At 44.0% G+C, this 18352-nt stretch overlaps 1 protein-coding gene across 7 annotated transcripts in view; it reads right to left on the reverse strand.

The window, feature by feature from the left end:
- Positions 1–1058: 1058 nt before the first annotated feature.
- The window catches only part of LOC112228567 (nuclear receptor corepressor 1), a 112878-nt gene continuing 95584 nt past the window's right edge, over positions 1059–18352 (reverse strand). For 6 of the 7 annotated variants that reach the window (XM_024393986.2, XM_042309348.1, XM_042309349.1 and 3 more), the window contains 12 exons: positions 12682–12867; positions 12305–12443; positions 8686–9155; positions 8241–8426; positions 7457–7605; positions 6733–6977; positions 6348–6494; positions 5842–5984; positions 5527–5580; positions 5136–5324; positions 4751–4921; positions 1059–3516 (listed from right to left, as the gene is read on the reverse strand). In XM_024393986.2, coding sequence (XP_024249754.1) covers positions 3332–3516; positions 4751–4921; positions 5136–5324; positions 5527–5580; positions 5842–5984; positions 6348–6494; positions 6733–6977; positions 7457–7605; positions 8241–8426; positions 8686–9155; positions 12305–12443; positions 12682–12867 — 2264 coding nt within the window. In that variant the 3' untranslated portion in view covers positions 1059–3331. The remainder of the gene's footprint in view (positions 3517–4750; positions 4922–5135; positions 5325–5526; positions 5581–5841; positions 5985–6347; positions 6495–6732; positions 6978–7456; positions 7606–8240; positions 8427–8685; positions 9156–12304; positions 12444–12681; positions 12868–18352) is intronic. The other variant, XM_042309347.1, reaches the window with a different exon arrangement.

Below are 18352 nucleotides of genomic sequence, written 5' to 3' on the forward strand. Positions count from 1 at the left end.
TGGGACTGCCCAAATAAGGAGGCCCTAAGCACACATTGACCAAATGTATGCTAACTGACTGTCTTGGCTTATACAACAAATAGGCTATCAACCTTTTGTTGTGATCAGCTTATATTACACAGTTTTCATTCTGTATTTTTGTCTATAGACCAGGTAGAGTCTATCTAACTTTACCTGTTCCCTATGTCTCTCTGGCTGGGAAGGTTCAGGATGTATTTCCTGCTATTTTCCCTGGGCCAGCCACTGGTCATGGTCTGAATGGGCACCGGCCCTGATCCGCCAGGACCCTTCCCACCTCCTGCTGTGGGCCAAAGGAGACCGGGCAGCGGAGGACATATGGTGAGAGACCAGGTCCGTCAAACAACGATGAGAAACAGCATAGACTAGAACTTTTACCTCAATCATTCATGTCTGTTCTCTAAAAAAGTTTCAGGCATACCTCATGGCAGGTCCCCACATTCCAGACCAAAGATTGCATTTCTTGTCCAAGTGTAGCAAAGGGATCAGGGCATCTGCGACCTTGCTCTCTTCGCCACACCAAAACAACTGGCACTCGCAGAGTTACCACCACTCTGTAGCTGCTCTCCTGGCTTTTGCCTACCATCTGTTAGTCTTCAGCAGGAATGTGAAAAGGCTGTTCCATTGAGGGTTCTTCGGCATACCAAAAACATTTTAGCAATGAAAGTTGATTGTTTTGTTAGTCATTTCACCACACTGATATATTTTTATTTATTTAACCTTAACTGACTTGCCTAGTTAAATAAAGAACAAATTCTTATTTACAATGACGGCCTACCCCAGCGAAACCCAGACAACACTGGACCAATTGTGCGCCACCTTATGGGACTCCCAATCACTGCCAGATGTGATGCAGCCTGGATTCAAACCAGGGACTGCAGTGACACCTCTTGCACTGAGATGCTGCACCACTTATAGATGAGCCTTGCCTTGTATTGGATGGAGCCGTTAGTCTCTTGGCCTAGCCCTAGACTAAGTGATAGAGGTCACAGAACTTGTAACCCAATGACCGATCAGAGAAGGAAACAAAGATGCAAACATTTGAGGTGGAGAACTGATCCACTTTATTGATTGGTCTGAACTCTTGTAATAGACTATTAAGAGACATTGTGCGATACAAACATTGCATTTCAACATCATGGGATACATGGGTTTAAGTCTCAAATTTTAAACATCCCAAAAAAAATTGCATCCAGATTGGATATCAACGAAAAAAGTAGTACACTATATAGGGAATAGGTTGCCATTTTGGACTCAACCATTGAGCTGAAAAGATGCACTAATTATTTTCTGTCTTCATTTCGATTTTCTTTAAGATTCAAGTTTTGTAAACGTTTTGTCATTGCCGTTGTAAACACTTGACATCCCATCAAAAATAGGATGTTGAATAACTGATGTTGAAAATGATAACAAAAATCTGAGCTCTAGGACTTAAAACAAATCAAAATATTTTTGGGGAAAATAAATCTAGTTTAGAGCAGATTGGGATTGTTATTTAAGCAAAGCAAAAGCTGAGAGAACCAAAATGGAACATTACTGTCAATATCAATGTTGACCTTGTCAAAATTCAAAATTTAAAGAAGCTACATGTCTGTTGACAAAAAAACGGCTGATATTAATCTAGAATATTGAGAATAGATTAAGAGGCCATGGATTTGAATAGTCACCATGACAGCAAAAAAGCAACTCTTCCTTAACATCTTGACTGTACCCCAAACAAAAGTAAAACTGCAATGCATGTCACACTACAAAACCATGTACCAGCTACAAGAGAAGACAGGAACTCGGTCATAAACATCCAGGTTTCCATGAGTGATGGGCAAAGTCAAAGCATATCTCAGTACAATCCTCTGCATGAGCGTGAATAAGTTATACAACAGGTAGAAAGTATGCTTTTGTTGTCAAAGGTTACAAAGCAAAAAGTGCAACAATGGTGCAGACCATTTATGTTTGGTTAGTTGTCTTTTTTTGTCTAAAACATAAGACAAATCACACAAATCGGTTTTCTGTCTGGACAGTATACAAAAAAAAAGGACTAAGGATACAAAACAAAAACATTAAAAAACACCAACTTATATCTCTGAGAAAATGTGTTTAAAGCTGCCTTATTTTTCTCCAGCCACAAGGCATGGGCAAACCTCTAGGAAAGGTTCCCGATGTACTTTAGTTACCATGACAACATGGGTTGCAGAGTACTGTAAGTAGAACATTCTGCACTTGTTGGAAACCCTAGAGGGATAGCTACGGGTCAGACTGTGTGCCATACAATACACCCACCGTAGTGGTGGTCAGCTTAATCCAAAAACTATTGGCTCAATGACAGAGTTCAGATCAACATGGGGGCCCAGAAGTAGTCATGAGGAGAAGAAACAACTTGGGACAACATCAAGCTTATTAATTAGTCTTCTTTCACCTTTCTGCTTGCTCCTACACCAGTGTTCTCAACTTGTACCAAATACATGAGTTTTGTCTCAAGGGTGTGGTGACTGACTGACAAAAGCTTTCTTTAAGTTCTAGATCAGGGGGAATATTGTTACATCCATGCATCATCTTTCTCCACAGTGTTGCAAAGACAGGCATCAAATTACAAAGCCGCAATTGAAATGTTAACATGTGTTTGTTTCATTCACTTATGTCCACAACAGGCTTTGGTGGTGCTTGGTGGTCAGGGTTTCTCCTACAGTTCTCCCCTCATTATCAAGTACAACCCACAGGTTCTGTCTCTCAGCTTCACCGTGGTGCTAGATAGGTGGGGGGTAAGAGATGGACAGGGAGAGACCGACTGATATTCAAGATTAACCCCCCCCCATTCATTCAAAAACAAAGTGGATCCATTTAAAAGCATCACTAAAAGTTCAGAAAAAAAACCCACTGCAAAAGGTTACTCTATTTACATACAATGATTTTTCTTAAAGACAAAAGCATTTCTTTACAGAAATCAACCACAAAAAAAGTGTTGGTTTTTTTTCATCTTTTTACATACAAGTTCTTCATCTTTCATCATATCTTCCACTCAGGCGTTCTCCATCCTGGCAGGCTGTGTCTATCAAAGCTTCTGGACGTAAAGGGAGTCAGTCAGTCCATCCTGAAGATTCCAGCCCGTCAGAAGTCACTCGCTGTCTTTCTTCCTGCTGGCAGCTAGAGGGCGCACTTGAACCAAAAGGGATACTGCCACACCCCCCTGTTCTCCCCACACTCGATCAGCACCAGTGAGTGAGGATAGTTTTTTTGGGGGGGCATGCAGGCCTGTACTGAGAGGCCTGCCCTTCCTCTGGGGTGGGATGGGAGGCAGGTAGGATTATTGTGGCAGGGATCAGTCGTCACTGTCTGACAGGGTCTCATACTGCTCCGACAGTAGGGGCTCTCGCTCCCATACACGCTGTTGCTGCTGGGGCCCCAGAGGGCCTCCAGGTGGGGGCTGCTGGGCCTGTATGGAGGTGGGGGGGGTGCTGCTCAGCATGCGCATGGTCAAGGGGTTATAGGGGAATTGCATGGAGCCTGGAGAGTAAAGTGAGACAGGATAGTCATTAGAGGGATTCAGACTGTTTTGTGTCTAATATGTCAGGCTGAAAATCTATTTTTGAGATACAAGAAAATAAAATCCAGATTTCTGAATACCTGTGTGGCTGTTAATGTGGAATGATGGCCAGACAGTCAAGGTTTATATGGGCTAAAGGCCTTTACCTGTATGGGCTAGGGGGCAGCATTTTCACTTTTGGATGAAAAGTGTGCCCAGAGTAAACTGCCTCCTATATGCATATTATTAGTAGTATTAGATATGAAGTTTCTAAAACTGTTTGAATGATGTCTGTGAGTATAACAGAACTCATATGGCAGGCAAAAACCTGAGAGAAAAAAATCTAAACAGGAAGTGGGAAATCTGAGGCTTGTAGTTTTTCAACTCATCCCCTATTGAAGATAGTGGGATATTGGTCATCTTGCACTTCCTAAGGCTTCCACTAAATATCAACAGTCTTTAGAATGTTGTTTGATGAGTCTACTATGAAGGGGGGCTGAATGAGAAGGGAATGAGTCAGAGGTCTGGCAGAGAGCCAGGGGCTCGTGACGCGAGGTCATGAGAAGGTTACCTCTCGTTCCATTGCTTTTCTACAGACAATGGAATTCTCCGGTTGGGACATTATTGAACATTTATGATAAAAACATCCTAAAGATTGATTATATACATCGTTTGATAGGTTTCTATGACCAGTAATATAACTTCATCAAAGGTAAGTGAATATTTTTAATGCTATTTCTGACCAATGTTGACTCCAACATGGCGGATATCTGTTTGGCTTGATTTGTCGTCTGAGCACCGTACTCATATTATGCTTTAAAAAAAGAAAAAATAAGTGAAATCTGACACAGCGGTTGCATTAAGGAGAAGTTTATCTAAAGTTCCATGTGTAATAGTTGTATCTATTATCAATGTTTATTATGAGTATTTCTGTGAATGGATGTGGCTCTCTTTGGCTGGAATTTTTTTTTCTGTGACTTGGTGGTGACCTAACAATCGTTTGTGGAGCTTTCGCTGTAAAGCCTTCTTGATATCAGACACTGTGGCTGAATTAACAAGAATTGTATCTTTAAAATGGTGCCTAATACTTGTATGTTTGAGAAATTTGATTTATGAGATTTCTGTTGATTGAATTTGGCGCCCTGCAATTTCATTGGCTGTTGGCGAGGGGTTCCGCTAGCGGAACGGGTTACTGTTCCCAGACAGGTTAAGTACCTGTGGACGAGGGCCGGTCCTCCCAGGACCAGGCTGGGGGCTGCTGGTGGTAGTCTCCCTCTGAGTGGACGGAAGAGACTGATGAGGGCCGCTCTGCTGCGGTGTATGCCTGGCCTGGGTTGGGCGACTTTGACTTTCGGCTGTTGGCTTTGCTCTGCAGTTTCTGTTTGCCTGTTGGACAATCAGACAAATACAAGAGTGTTAGCAATAATGCAATAGAGTTAGCAAAAGCTTAGGACTAGTCTGGTGAGTTTGTTGTAAATATCAGAATTTCTAAGAATTTGATTCCCACAATGGGCCTATAGAGACAGTAATTTCCTTGTGTGTGCATGTGAATATTCCTATATGTTTTAGTTGGCTGTATGTGTGCTTGTGTGCCACTGACCCATGCTAGGTGAAGGGTTGGCCTCCTGGCGGGCCTCGTTACTGGGGGTGTTAGAGCTGGGCTGAGGCCCTCCCTGGTGCTCCTCTGGCCTTTCTTCCAGGTTCCCCATCAGGGCCTTGCGAATTATGTCCTCCAGGCCCAGGTTACTGGCCGGGTCGCTGAAGGAGTGGTTCCTGGGGTTCACGCTACCTGGAGGGCCAAACACACAACGGACGATTAGACAGGGAAGATATGGAGCAGCCAGCACGGTCGTGTTCTTTAGGGTATGCAAACAGAAAACAGAGTTTAAATTTATTTTATTCCATTTTGGTGCTTACTGAACACTACCTACAAGTTGCTGGTTTAAATGATTCTAGTTTGTTTGAATGGTGATAGAAATATCTAAACGCACTTGAGCTGGTCACAGCAGGCAAGTTGAAGATCTCTGTGCCTGGTTGTGCATTTCCTGAAAGGAGAAATGATAGCACAGTAAACAAAATGTCTGAAACAAAAAAATGGTGCTAAAGACAGAGTTCATTGTTAGTCGTTTTATGCCTTCCTTTACAATGTTTCCCCTTGTGAAAATGAGAAATGAGTGCATGCATCCCATTATATGTTCATATAATACTGTATAAGTTGAGTTCCATCAAATGTCACATTATTTCTATTTTGGAAAGCTTTGTTCAATGACGTTAGTACAAGGTAGATAAGAAGAGAGCACACTTACCAACATCAGAATCACTGACACCAGAGGAGTTCAACTTACGAATGATCTCCTGCTTCTTGGATTTCACCATAGGGGAGGTGTTCTCCAGCCTGGTGAAGAAGGAGGGCAGGTAGCTGACACTGCCAGGGGAGCGAGAGTCACCCCTGTAACCAGAGAAAGGCCACCACAGGGGTTAAGAGTCAGGCAGCAGATGGCTGAGTAGGCTAGCGTGCAACTGGCACCTCTCCACCCAGTTTCCACTCCGTTGGCATGCCAATTGGGTCACAGCTGCCCACAAGACACATTCCGCCCATGGGCACTGAATCCATGTGTCCTTGTGCCAGGGGAAGGTATTCAGAATCCACCACACACACACGTAGACATACAAAAAAAATCTGTCATGCTTTTTAGTTTGTCACTTAAACCTTAAAGACACCAAAACATACAAATATGCCTAGTTATAACATTGAAAGACAATGTAAGGTGAATATAAACAAATCTTATGAAGATATGCCAGTCCTACACACCTCATCTCAGGCTGGTCAGCCTCTCGCCTCTGTGGTTGCTGCTGCTCTCTGGCCTCTTGTTGTTTATCCTGGTAGCTCTGGGGAGGGGAGATGGGCTCATAGCTCTCTATCGCCCCCCTGCCACCCCGATCAGGGGATTTACCAGGTCTGGGGGAGGTACAGAGGAAAAGAGCAAAAAGTGAGAATCTGATGGAGTAGTCAGAGGTGTACCACCAGGGTTATGTTCAGTAGGGAGAAAACATTTTGCATGGAGGTACTACCTGAACACAAGTTTTTGTTTTTCGTTGCAAAACATTTTGCTATGGTGTACACCCTAAATGACCATGTCTCAGGCTGGCTTGGTGAAGAGGCTGTGTTGGGCTACCGCCGGGTGCTGTTACTGTACCTGGCTCTGGGCTTGTCAGGGGCATTATCGGGAGACACTCTGCTGGGTGTGGGTCTCTGGTGGTGTGACGGGGCCTGGGCCTGGTTTTCTGGGCTGTAGCGGCTGGGGACCTTGGCACGACCCCCGGGGCCCAAGATAGACACGGGCAGCTGGGCACTCTGGAATGTGGTGGTGGCAGAGGAGGAGATGGTAGTGGAGGACTGAGGAGGGTCCTGGTTCCTGGCAAAGTCCTGGGTGATGATATGCTATAAAGGAGAAAGAGGAGAGGACAAGGGGACAGACAGATCAGGGAGATGTTAGTACTTGGAGGCACACATACATTTTCACTACTCTTAAAAGTATTTATCTTAAGATGTCTAGTAGAGGCTGTTGTCAGAGTTGTTGAGATCATCATTTGCAGTTCAGTCGATGGATCACTCAAGATATCATCACTCAACAAAAAGTGGTATAGGAGGCATACTGTACATACATTTTTGGTAAAGTAAATTGTATTGGTTACACAGAATATGGATACTTTGCCTCAGGATTCAGAAACCCAGTTGAAAAGGGTTATGAATGAATGAGTCATTGGATGTGTTCCAGGCTGACTACATTGCAGTTGCCTGATATATCTCTGATTAGTTTTAACATATTAGATAACCACATAATGATATATCAATCTGATGGCCGACTGCACAGGCAATGACATGGCATGCAACTGTGGAAAGCTACCAGTGTGTCTTACCGAGATGTGGTCAGCCAGGGTCATGACCCGGTGGGTCTTGGGGACCTGCTGGGACTGGGAGTACCCTCCGTCAGCCTGGGAGGAGGGCGGCTGCTGTGACTCTGCTGACTGGCGGTAGCGGATCATGTCAAAGGGACGCATGCCAGCTGCTGGGTGAGAATATTCCACACACACACACACACAAGTTGCGGGAGGGGAGATGAGGAGGGGTAGCACTGTATTGCATGCCAGCACCAACTGAAATACATTTGCCTCCAGCAGACAGAAATAGCTTGTGCAGCGGTCTGGTGACCAGACGGGGGCTAGTGGGGAATGGAATGGTGTCGTCTGCTATATCTGTTGTACTCAAATGACTCGGGTGGAGTCATTCGGGTTGTAGTATGTTTACACCATATCATCACTATAAGATACAGTATGCCTCTGCAGTAACCTGAATTCCTGGTTAAATTTTGTATTGAAGTCAGTTGAGTACAGATATTGTACTCAATGTAGGACATGGTAGGTAACTTAAACCTTGGAAAAGGAAAACAGTACTTGAGAAAGTGATTCAGAGCACCAAGAGAATACTTCAAGTCTCCATATATGGCATCTATAGAGCTTTACCGGTCAGTCGGGCAGGGCCAGTTTCCCAGACACATTAAGCCTAGCCCTTGACTGAAATGCACTTTCAATAGATATTCACTATTGAGCAAGCATTTTTTTGTCCAGGTGCAGGCTTAATCTGTGTCAGGGAAACCAGCACTGACAACACATGTTTTTTTCACTGTATATAGTGCCATCTCACCTTGTGCTGCTGCCTGTGCGGCCCGGTCCCTGTCGGCTCGGTCCCTGTCGGCCCTCTCCCTGTCGGCCCTCTCCCTGTCGGCCCTCTCCCTGTCGTCCTGCTGCTGCTGGGACTGGGCTGGAGAGTTGGCTGGGCTGATCACATCGATGGCTCCTCCACTGGGGATCTCATACCTACTGGACGACACTGCAGGGCCAGGAACAGACACACACACTTATAAAACAACCCTCTCACTAACATATGAGATATTATTATAATTTGTATTTATTTTATTTGCTATGTTGTTAAGTCTTATATGTTAGGAATGTTGGGAATTAAACCGCAAACCAAATCTATATCCAGGTCTCTAACCACCACAGCAGTGTTCCGTACTGCCTTCCATCCCATCTGTCCCATTGTGTCTACGTTCTATACTGTTCCCTGTTGTTCTATGTGGAAGACTCACAGCTGCTGGAGGAGTCGGAGCTCTGGGAGCCTCTCTCCCGGGAGTCCTTGTCCGAGGCGATCTGGCTCGTAATGATGACGTCAATGAAGTTGGCGGCCGTGATGGTGGTCTTTCCTCTGGTCCTCAGCTCTTCCTCGATGCGTGACTTGCTGGGAGGACCCTTGTCCTTACTCCCCTGGGAACCACTGGGCCCCTCAGCGTATCCTGGGTGGAGTTTCCCCCCTGGCAGAGACATTGGGCCGTAGGGAGACTGCATGGGGCGCCTGTCTGCCTCCTGCTGCTGCTGCTCGTGCTGCCGCCTGGCCACCGAGGATGATAAAGACATGTCGTCGTCTCGGTCATGCTTGGAAGAGTCCTTGCCTTTGTTGACGTCCATTTGAGGGGCGGAGGCGGCGGCGTCCACCAGGGCAGCCAGGGCGTCGGCTGCAGTGCTGTAACGGGCTCCTGCCTGGGCTGCTGCCGCTGCCGGCCTGGAGGGGGAAGAGAGAGGCAGAGGGTTATGCCTCAATCACACCGATAGCGTCATCTTGCAAAATGGTATGCATGCAACACAAGTTAATCATTCACCTTCTGTCAAGCTGGCTACGCATGGTTTCATGCATACGTTCGATAAATCCAACATATGCACCACACAGAACACACTGTCTCTGCAAAGCTGCATGGCAAACGCAGCATTCCTTTGGAAATTAATGCACTTCTGGTGTACCGCAATGACGCCATCGGTGATGGAGGCGTTAACATTGTATTGATAGATATCTATATATACATACATATACATACACACACATATATACACAACAAAAATATAAACGCAACAATTTCAAACATTTCACTGAGTTACATTTAATTTAAAGAAATCAGTCAATTGAAATACTCATTAATCTTCAATGATAATCTATGGATTTCACATGACTGGGAATAAAGATATGCCTATGTTGGTCACCTTAAAAAAAATCAAGTGGATCAGAAAACCAGTCAGTATCTTGTGACCACCAGAGTATGTGAATGGAATGAAGAGCAGTGTGACTAGAGTGCAGAGTTAGATTCCAAAAAGGCTGGTGCGTCGGCCTTCTTGCACGCTACCAATTTCGCTCCAGTGGCACTCACTTCATGACCTCAGGGCATGCCCGCTCCAGCATGCATTTGTAGTCTACTTATGTGCTGCTATAGTCCCTTGCTTTAGCTACTGTCATGGAGTTCACTAAATATTGATGGTATACTTACTATGTGCACATGCTAAATGAAAGGAATGAGATGGGTAGCTAACTAAGTGTGTCATTGTAGCAAAGTATTTATAAACTAAAACTCAGATCTCTTAAAAGTTTTCATTTTTCTCCAATACACACACACACACGATCATAATATGATTTTGTCTCAATAGGCCTGGCATATTCTCATTTTCAAGGAGCTTTCAATTTTGAATGAACCAAATGCCTACCTATAAGAAAAAAAAAACTCTGCATCTATGCCCAGCCTGGCAAGAGTGGCCAAAAGGGTGTTTAGCATCTCCAGTGGGCTCTGCAAGCATGGTGAGGATATTCTCCATTGCATGAGCCTGAAGCCACATTCTCTCGCCAAACTCCTGTTTTTTTTTTTTTATTATTTCAAAAAAGGCAATGCAGATTGAGACTAACATTGCATTTTTTGTTTAATTTGTATTTAATTGTAAGTAAGTCACAGCCTGTATGCGCAATTTATAGACTAATGATTTAATACAACAAAATGTTGTTTAAATGCTGAGCACTTTATGTTCCTACCAGCCAATTGTGTGGCACTCGCATTTCTTTGTAGGCTACAGCCTTGAAATAATATATCCTAAATAATACATTTTCTTTCCGTGTTTGGCTCCTGACCTATTTAGAGTGTTTACATACTGTTTAATATGACATGTAGCCTATTTGAAATGATGACATTGAACTTTGTTTTTTAAAATACTTGTCATTCAAATCATATGGTTTGGTTTAAATACTTCAAAACCAAATAGTAGGTCCAGGCAGTCAGAAAAATAGATGGGTGTTGGTTAAATTGTGCTTTTAATGAATGGTTTTTCCCCCTGTGAGCGCAGGATGGTTTTTAGCGGAGCGGTTGGAAAGGACGTTGAGCGCCAGAACGGTGTGCAAGCATTTGCCTCATTCAGCGCAACACATCTCCTTCGTATAGGGTTGATCAGGCTGTTGATTGTAGCCTGTGGAATGTTGTCCCACTCCACTTCAATGGCTGTGCGAAGTTGCTGGATATTGGCGGGAACTGGAACACGCACACGGAACTGGAACACACATCCCAAACATGCTCAATGGGTGAGTTTTGCAGGCCATGGAAGAACTGGGACATTTTCAGCTTTCATGAATTGTGTAAAGATACTTTGTAAAAATGTATTTTACATTTATTTAACTAGGCAAGTCAGTTAAGAACAAATTCTTATTTTCAATGACGGCCTAGGAACAGTGGGTTAACTGCCTTGTTTAGGGGCAGAACAACAGATTTTTACCTTGTCAGCTTGGGGATTCGAACTTGCAACCTTTCGGTTACTAGCCCAACGCTCTAACCACTAACCCTTGCGATGTGGGGTCGTGCATTATCATGCTGAAACATGAGGTGATGGTGGCGGATGAATGGCTGGACAATGGGCCTCAGGATCTCATCACGGTATCTCTGTGCATTCAAATTGTGATAGATAAATACAACTGTGTTCGTTGTCTGTAGCTTATGCCTGCCCATACCATAACCCCACAATGGGGTAAACCGCTCCCACACGAAGATATACACATTGTCTGCGGTTGAGAGGCCAGTTGGAGGTACTGCCAAATTAACATGAAATTCTCTGGCAACAGCTCTGGTGAGCATTCTTGCAGTCAGCATGCCAATTGCACGCTCCCTCAAATCTTGAGACATCTGTGGCATTGTGTTGTATGACAAAACTACACATTTTAGAGTAGCCTTGTATTGTCCCCAGCACAAGGTGCACATGTGTAATGATCATGCTGTTTAATCAGCTTTTTGATATGCCAGAGGTGGATGGATTATCTTGGCAAAGGAGAAACGCTCACTAAACATGGGCCCAACACTTTACATAATGCGTTTATATTTTTGTCCAGCACACACGCACTTGGTCAAAGGTTTAAGAACACCTACTCATGCAAGGGTTTTTCTTTATTTTTACTATTTTCTACATTGTAGTTGGTTGGTTGAGAGAATGCCAAGAGTGTGTAAAACTGTCATCAAGACAAAGGTTACTTTTTTGGTTACTACATGATTCCATGTGTTATTTCATAGTTCTGATGTCGTCACTATTATTCTATAATGTAGAAAATAGTAAAAATAAAGAAAACCCCTTGAATGAGTAGGTGTGTCCAAACTTTTGACTGGTACTGTAAATATATAGAACAAGGGAGAGGGTAAAGAGTAGAAGGGCTGTTATGTTCTGTGAGCATGTACACGGTTTTCATTGCAAATGGCATAACATTTAGTGCAGGCAGGTATGCTCCTGACGTGTTGCGATTTGCAACTGAAAGTATGCCCATAAGAATGGATTAACAGTACACACACACTAAGACTCAGAGTGTACATGAGGTGAGGTCAGGGCTTACCAGGCCAGAGCGGAGCAAGCTTAGAGACTCACATGAGAGGGGTGATGACGCCCTTGCTGTTGGCTCCCTGGAAGATGCTGGGCCGCTGCTGCTGGGCTTCCTGTGATCTCATAGAGGGGGAGGGGCTACGCAGGTATCCACGGCTACCTGGTCTGTCTGGCTGCCCAGGACCTGGGGACAAATAAGAGGGGACTTCAATAACAGAGAAGAGCAATTCAAAGTTGGAAGCATATAATGGTTTTTCCAACACTGTGCAAAAGACAGGCTACATAAATCCTTAACTCTGTGAGAGCATCTGTCCATCCAGGTCCAATCGAAATAAACGACTATTATATAGTTCACATTCACATGCATTTTTGTATTATTGATGACACAGTACAGAACTATACAATATAACGATGAGTCTCACCTCCACGCATGTAGTCATTGGCAACCGCTGCAGCCACTGCTCGCTCACGCTCTCGTTGTCTTTGCTCCTGTTCCCGCTCTCTGTGCTCCCTTTCTCTCTCTTTTTCTCGGTGCTCCCGATCACGCTCCCTCTCTCGTTCTCGCTCCTGATTGGCCGCTGCAGTAGCTGCGAGGTGGGCTTGGTGGCCTGTAGACACAAAGAAACAAAAAACACACAGCAGGGTTACACACCATTAGGGCTGCAAAGGGTCAGGAAATTTCCATGGGAAGTAAAGCCCGGGAATTTGGGGAATTTTGTTTAAATTCATCAAAAAAATGTTAGCTTATAACAGTGAACCTTTTCTGTGGGATACACAAGGCAATTCTAGGTCTTGTGGCATATTTTGGTTAAACTATCCTAAATTCAATGGAATTGCACCCTCTGCATGCACAGTCCGTCCGGTCACCTTGGACACAGTTCAATGTCAGACAGATGTTGCAGGAGTTTTGTGTGATCTAAATCAAAGGCTTTGGACACAACTTGCAGACTTGTTTACGTGTTGCTGTGCGTTGTTGCCAACCTTACTTTGCTACCTGACAACTTTATGGTTTTTATTTTTTAATTACCGTTTATATTTTTGTTTTTTCCCTTAACTTTTTTTCCTTTCTCATTCAACTTTTTCACGTCAGGACCTCCAACAGCCGAAGCTAAGTAGTAACATTAACATGATGCCTTCTAATTGCAGTCGCTGTACTCATAATATACAGGAGAACGATCACCTTACGGCGAGGATAGCTGTGCTACAGGCCCAGCTTCAGACGCAATCGTTAGGCAAGGGTAATTTCAGTGTAGCAAAGGATGAAACCGCGTCTGTGCCACCAGTAAGTACAGATAGTAACGTTAGTATAAATCCCCTCGCACGGTCCCCGCAGCCAGACAACTTTCTCACGGTTTCTGGAGGGAAATGCTGTAGGAATGCTCAACCGGTGTCGCTCATTCAGCCGACAGAAACTTTCAACCGGTTTTCCCCATTAAGCAACGAGTCGGAGTCAGAGGCCGAGCCTTCTCGTCTCTACTCCTCCCATTACGGGGTCTGAGACGCCGAAGCTTCCCACCATTAGCTCTGACAAATTGAAAACTCTAGTCATTGGCGACTCCATTACCCGCAGTATTAGACTTAAAACGAATCATCCAGCGATCATACACTGTTTACCAGGGGGCAGGGCTACCGATGTTAAGGCTAATCTGAAGATGGTGCTGGCTAAAGCTAAAACTGGCGAGTGTAGAGAGTATAGAGATATTGTTATCCACGTCGGCACCAACAATGTTAGGATGAAACAGTCAGAGATCACCAAGCGTAACATAGCTTCAGCGTGTAAATCAGCTAGAAAGATGTGTTGGCATCGAGTAATTGTCTCTGGACCCCTCCCAGTTAGGGGGAGTGATGAGCTCTACAGCAGAGTCTCACAACTCAATCGCTGGTTGAAAACTGTTTTCTGCCCCTCCCAAAAGATAGAATTTGTAGATAATTGGCCGTCTTTCTCAGACTCACCCACAAACAGGACCAACCCTGACCTGCTAAGGAGTGACGGACTCCATCCTAGCTGGAGGGGTGCTCTCATCTTATCTACCAACATAGACAGGGCTCTAACTCCTCTAGCTCCACAATGAAATAGGGTGCAGGCCAGGCAGCAGGTTGTTAGCCAGCCTGTTATCATAGTGGAGTCTGCCACTAGCACAGTCAGTGTAGTCAGCTCAGCTATCCCCATTGAGACCGTTTCTGTGCCTCGACCTAGGTTGGGCAAAACTAAACATGGCGGTGTTCGCCTTAGCAATCTCACTAGGATAAAGACCGCCTCCATTCCTGTCATTATTGAAAGAGAGCATGATACCTCACATCTCAAAATAGGGCTACTTAATGTTAGATCCCTTACTTCAAAGGCATTTATAGTCAATGAACTAATCACTGATCATAATCTTGATGTGATTGGCCTGACTGAAACATGGCTTAAGCCTGATGAATTTACTGTGTTAAATGAGGCCTCACCTCCTGGCTACACTAGTGACCATATCCCCCGTGCATCCCGCAAAGGTGGAGGTGTTGCTAACATTTACGATAGCAAATTTAAATCTACAAAAAAAAAAAAGAAAAGCAGTTTTCGTCTTTTGAGCTTCTAGTCATGAAATCTATGCAGCCTACTCAATCACTTTTTGTAGCTACTGTTTACAGGCCTCCTGGGCCATATACAGCGTTCCTCACTGAGTTCCCTGAATTCCTATCGGACCTTGTAGTCATAGCAGATAATATTCTAATCTTTGGTGACTTTAATATTCACATGGAAAATCCACAGACCCACTCCAAAATGCTTTCGGAGCCATCATTGACTGTTTTTTCCAACATGTCTCTGGACCTACTCACTGTCACAGTCATACTCTGGACCTAGTTTTGTCCCATGGAATAAATGTTGTGGATCTTAATGTTTTTCCTCATAATCCTGGACTATCGGACCACCATTTTATTACCTTTGCAATTGCAACAAATAATCTGCTCAGACCCCAACCAAGGAACATCAAAGGTTGTGCTATAAATTCACAGACAACACAGACAGACTCCCTCTGTCTACCCAAGGATGCCAAAGGACAAAAATCAGTTAACCACCTTACTGAGGAAATCAATTTAACCTTGCGCAATACCCTAGATGCAGTTGCACCCCTAAAAACATTTCTCATAAGAAACTAGCTCCCTGGTATACAGAAAATACCCGAGCTCTGAAGCAAGTTCCAGAAAATTGGAACGGAAATGGCGCCACACCAAACTGGAAGTCTTCCGACTAGCTTGGAACTACTGTACTGTGCAGTATTGAAGAGCCCTTACTGCTGCTCGATCATCCCATTTTTCTTACTTAATTGAGGAAAATAAGAACAATCCGAAATTCCTTTTTTGATACTGTCGCAAAGCTAACTAAAAAGCAGCATTCCCCAAGAGAGGGTGGCTTTCATTTCAGCAGTAATAAATTAATGAACTTCTTTGAGGAAAAGATCATGATTATTAGAAAGCAAATTACGGGCTCCACTTTAAATCTGCGTATTCCTTCAAAGCTCAGTTTTTCTGAGTCAGCACAACTCTGCCAGGACCTAGGATCAAGAGAGACACTCAAGTGTTTTAGTACTATATCTCTTGACACAATGATGAAAATAATCATGGCCTCTAAACCGTCAAGCTGCATACTGGACCCTATTCCAATTAAACTACTGAAAGAGCTGCTTCCTGTGCTTGGCCCTCCTATGTTGAACATAATAAACGTCTCTCTATCCACCGGATGTGTACCAAACTCACTAAAAGTGGCAGAAATAAAGCCTCTCTTGAAAAAGCCAAACCCAGAAAATATAAAAAACTAAAATCGGCCTATATCGAATATTCCATTCCTCTCAAAAATGTTAGAAAAGGCTTTTGCGCAGCAACTCACTGCCTTCCGGAAGACAAACAATGTATACGAAAAGCTTCAGTCTGGTTTTAGACCCCATCATAGCACTGAGACTGCACTTGTGAAGGTGGTAAATGATCTTTTAATGGCATCAGTCCGAGGCTCTGCATCTGTCCTCATGCTCCTAGACCTTAGTGCTGCTTTTGATACCATCGATCACCACATTCTTTGAGAGATTGGAAACCCAAATTGGTCTACATGGACAAGTTCTGGCCTGGTTTAGATCTTATCTGTCGGAAAGATATCAGTTTGTCTCTGTGAATGGTTTGTCCTCTGACAAATCAACTGTAAATGTCGGTGTTCCTCAAGGTTCCGTTTTAGGACCACTATTGTTTTCACTACATATTTTACCTCTTGGGGATGTCATTTGAAAACATAATGTTAACTTTCACTGCTATGCGCGGATGACACACAGCTGTACATTTCAATGAAACATGGTGAAGCCCCAAAATTGCCCTCGCTAGAAGCATGTGTTTCAGACATAAGGAAGTGGATGGCTGCAAACTTTCTTCTTTTAAACTCGGACAAAATAGAGATGCTTGTTCTAGGTCCCAAGAAACAAAGAGATCTTCTGTTGAATCTGACAATTAATCTTAATGGTTGTACAGTCGTCTCAAATAAAACTGAAGGACCTTGGCGTTACTCTGGACCCTGATCTCTCTTTTGAAGAACATATCAAGACTGTTTCAAGGACAGCTTTTTTCTCATCTACGTAACATTGCAAAAATCAGCAACTTTCTGTCCAAAAATTATGCAGAAAAATGAATCCATGCTTTTGTCACTTCTTATCTGTCGGAAAGATATCAGGTTAGACTACTGCAATGCTCTACTTTCCGGCTACCCGGATAAAGCACTAAATAAACTTCAGTTAGTGCTAAATACGGCTGCTAGAATCCTGACTAGAACCCAAAAATGTGATCATATTACTCCAGTGCTAGCCTCCCTACACTGGCTTCCTGTCAAGGCAAGGGCTGACCTCAAGGTTTTACTGCTAACCTACAAAGCATTACATGGGCTTGCTTCCTACCTATCCCTCTGATTTGGTCCTGCCGTACATACCTACACGTACGCTACGGTCACAAGACGCAGGCCTCCTAATTGTGCCTAGAATTTCTAAGCAAACAGCTGGAGGCAGGGCTTTCTCCTATAGAGCTCCATTTTTATGGAATGGTCTGCCTACCCATGTGAGAGACGCAAACTCGGTCTCAACCTTTAAGTCTTTACTGAAGACTCATCTCTTCAGTGGGTCATATGATTGAGTTTTGTCTGGCCCAGTAGTGTGAAGGTGAACGGAAAGGCTCTGGAGCAACGAACCGCCTTTGCTGTCTCTGCCTGGCCGGTTCCCCTCTTTCCACTGGGATTCTCTGCCACTAACCCTATTACAGGGTCTGAGTCACTGGCTTACTAGGGCTCTTTCATACCGTCCCTAGGAGGGGTGCGTCACTTGAGTGGGTTGAGTCACTGATGTGATCTTCCTGTCTGGGTTTGGCGCCCCCCCCTGGGTTGTGCCATGGCGGAGATCTTTGTGGGCTATACTCGGCCTTGTCTCAGGTGGAAAGGACTTTGTGGATCTGAAGCTCTTTCCCTTGTTGACTCAATCATCCTCCAAATCCCACCAACATCAGCCACCTCAGAGCGCAACTGGTCCTTGTTTGGGAACACACACACACACCAAATCTCGCAACAGGCTGACCAGTATAAGGGTTGAAAAATTGGTGGCCATCCGGGCAAATTTGAGGCTTTTTGAGCCTGACAGCAAGCCATCCTCAACAAGGTTGGAAAGTGACAGTGAAGATGAGGCCTCAGAGTCTGATGTTCAAGAGGTGGACATTGAGGAGGTCCAGGGAGAAGACATGGAAGACGGGGGAAGACAAACAAAGCTTAAATTTAGACTATCACCGTGATGTTGACCAGACAGTCTTTCAACAACGGTCGCATGGTAACATCTCAAATAGAGGTCGACCGATTATGATTTTTCACCGCCGATAACAATTATTGGATGACCAAAAAAGCAGATACCAATTAAATCGGCCGATTTTTATTTATAATAATGACTATTACAACAATACTGAATGAACACTTATTTTAATTTAATATAATACATCAATGAAATCAATTTAGCCTCAAGTAAATAATGAAACATGTTCAATTTGGTTTAAATAATGCAAAAAAAAGTGTTGGAAAAGAAAGTAAAAGAGCAATATGTG

Source organism: Oncorhynchus tshawytscha, linkage group LG30, assembly GCF_018296145.1.
Source record: "Oncorhynchus tshawytscha isolate Ot180627B linkage group LG30, Otsh_v2.0, whole genome shotgun sequence".
Taxonomy (NCBI): domain Eukaryota; kingdom Metazoa; phylum Chordata; class Actinopteri; order Salmoniformes; family Salmonidae; genus Oncorhynchus; species Oncorhynchus tshawytscha.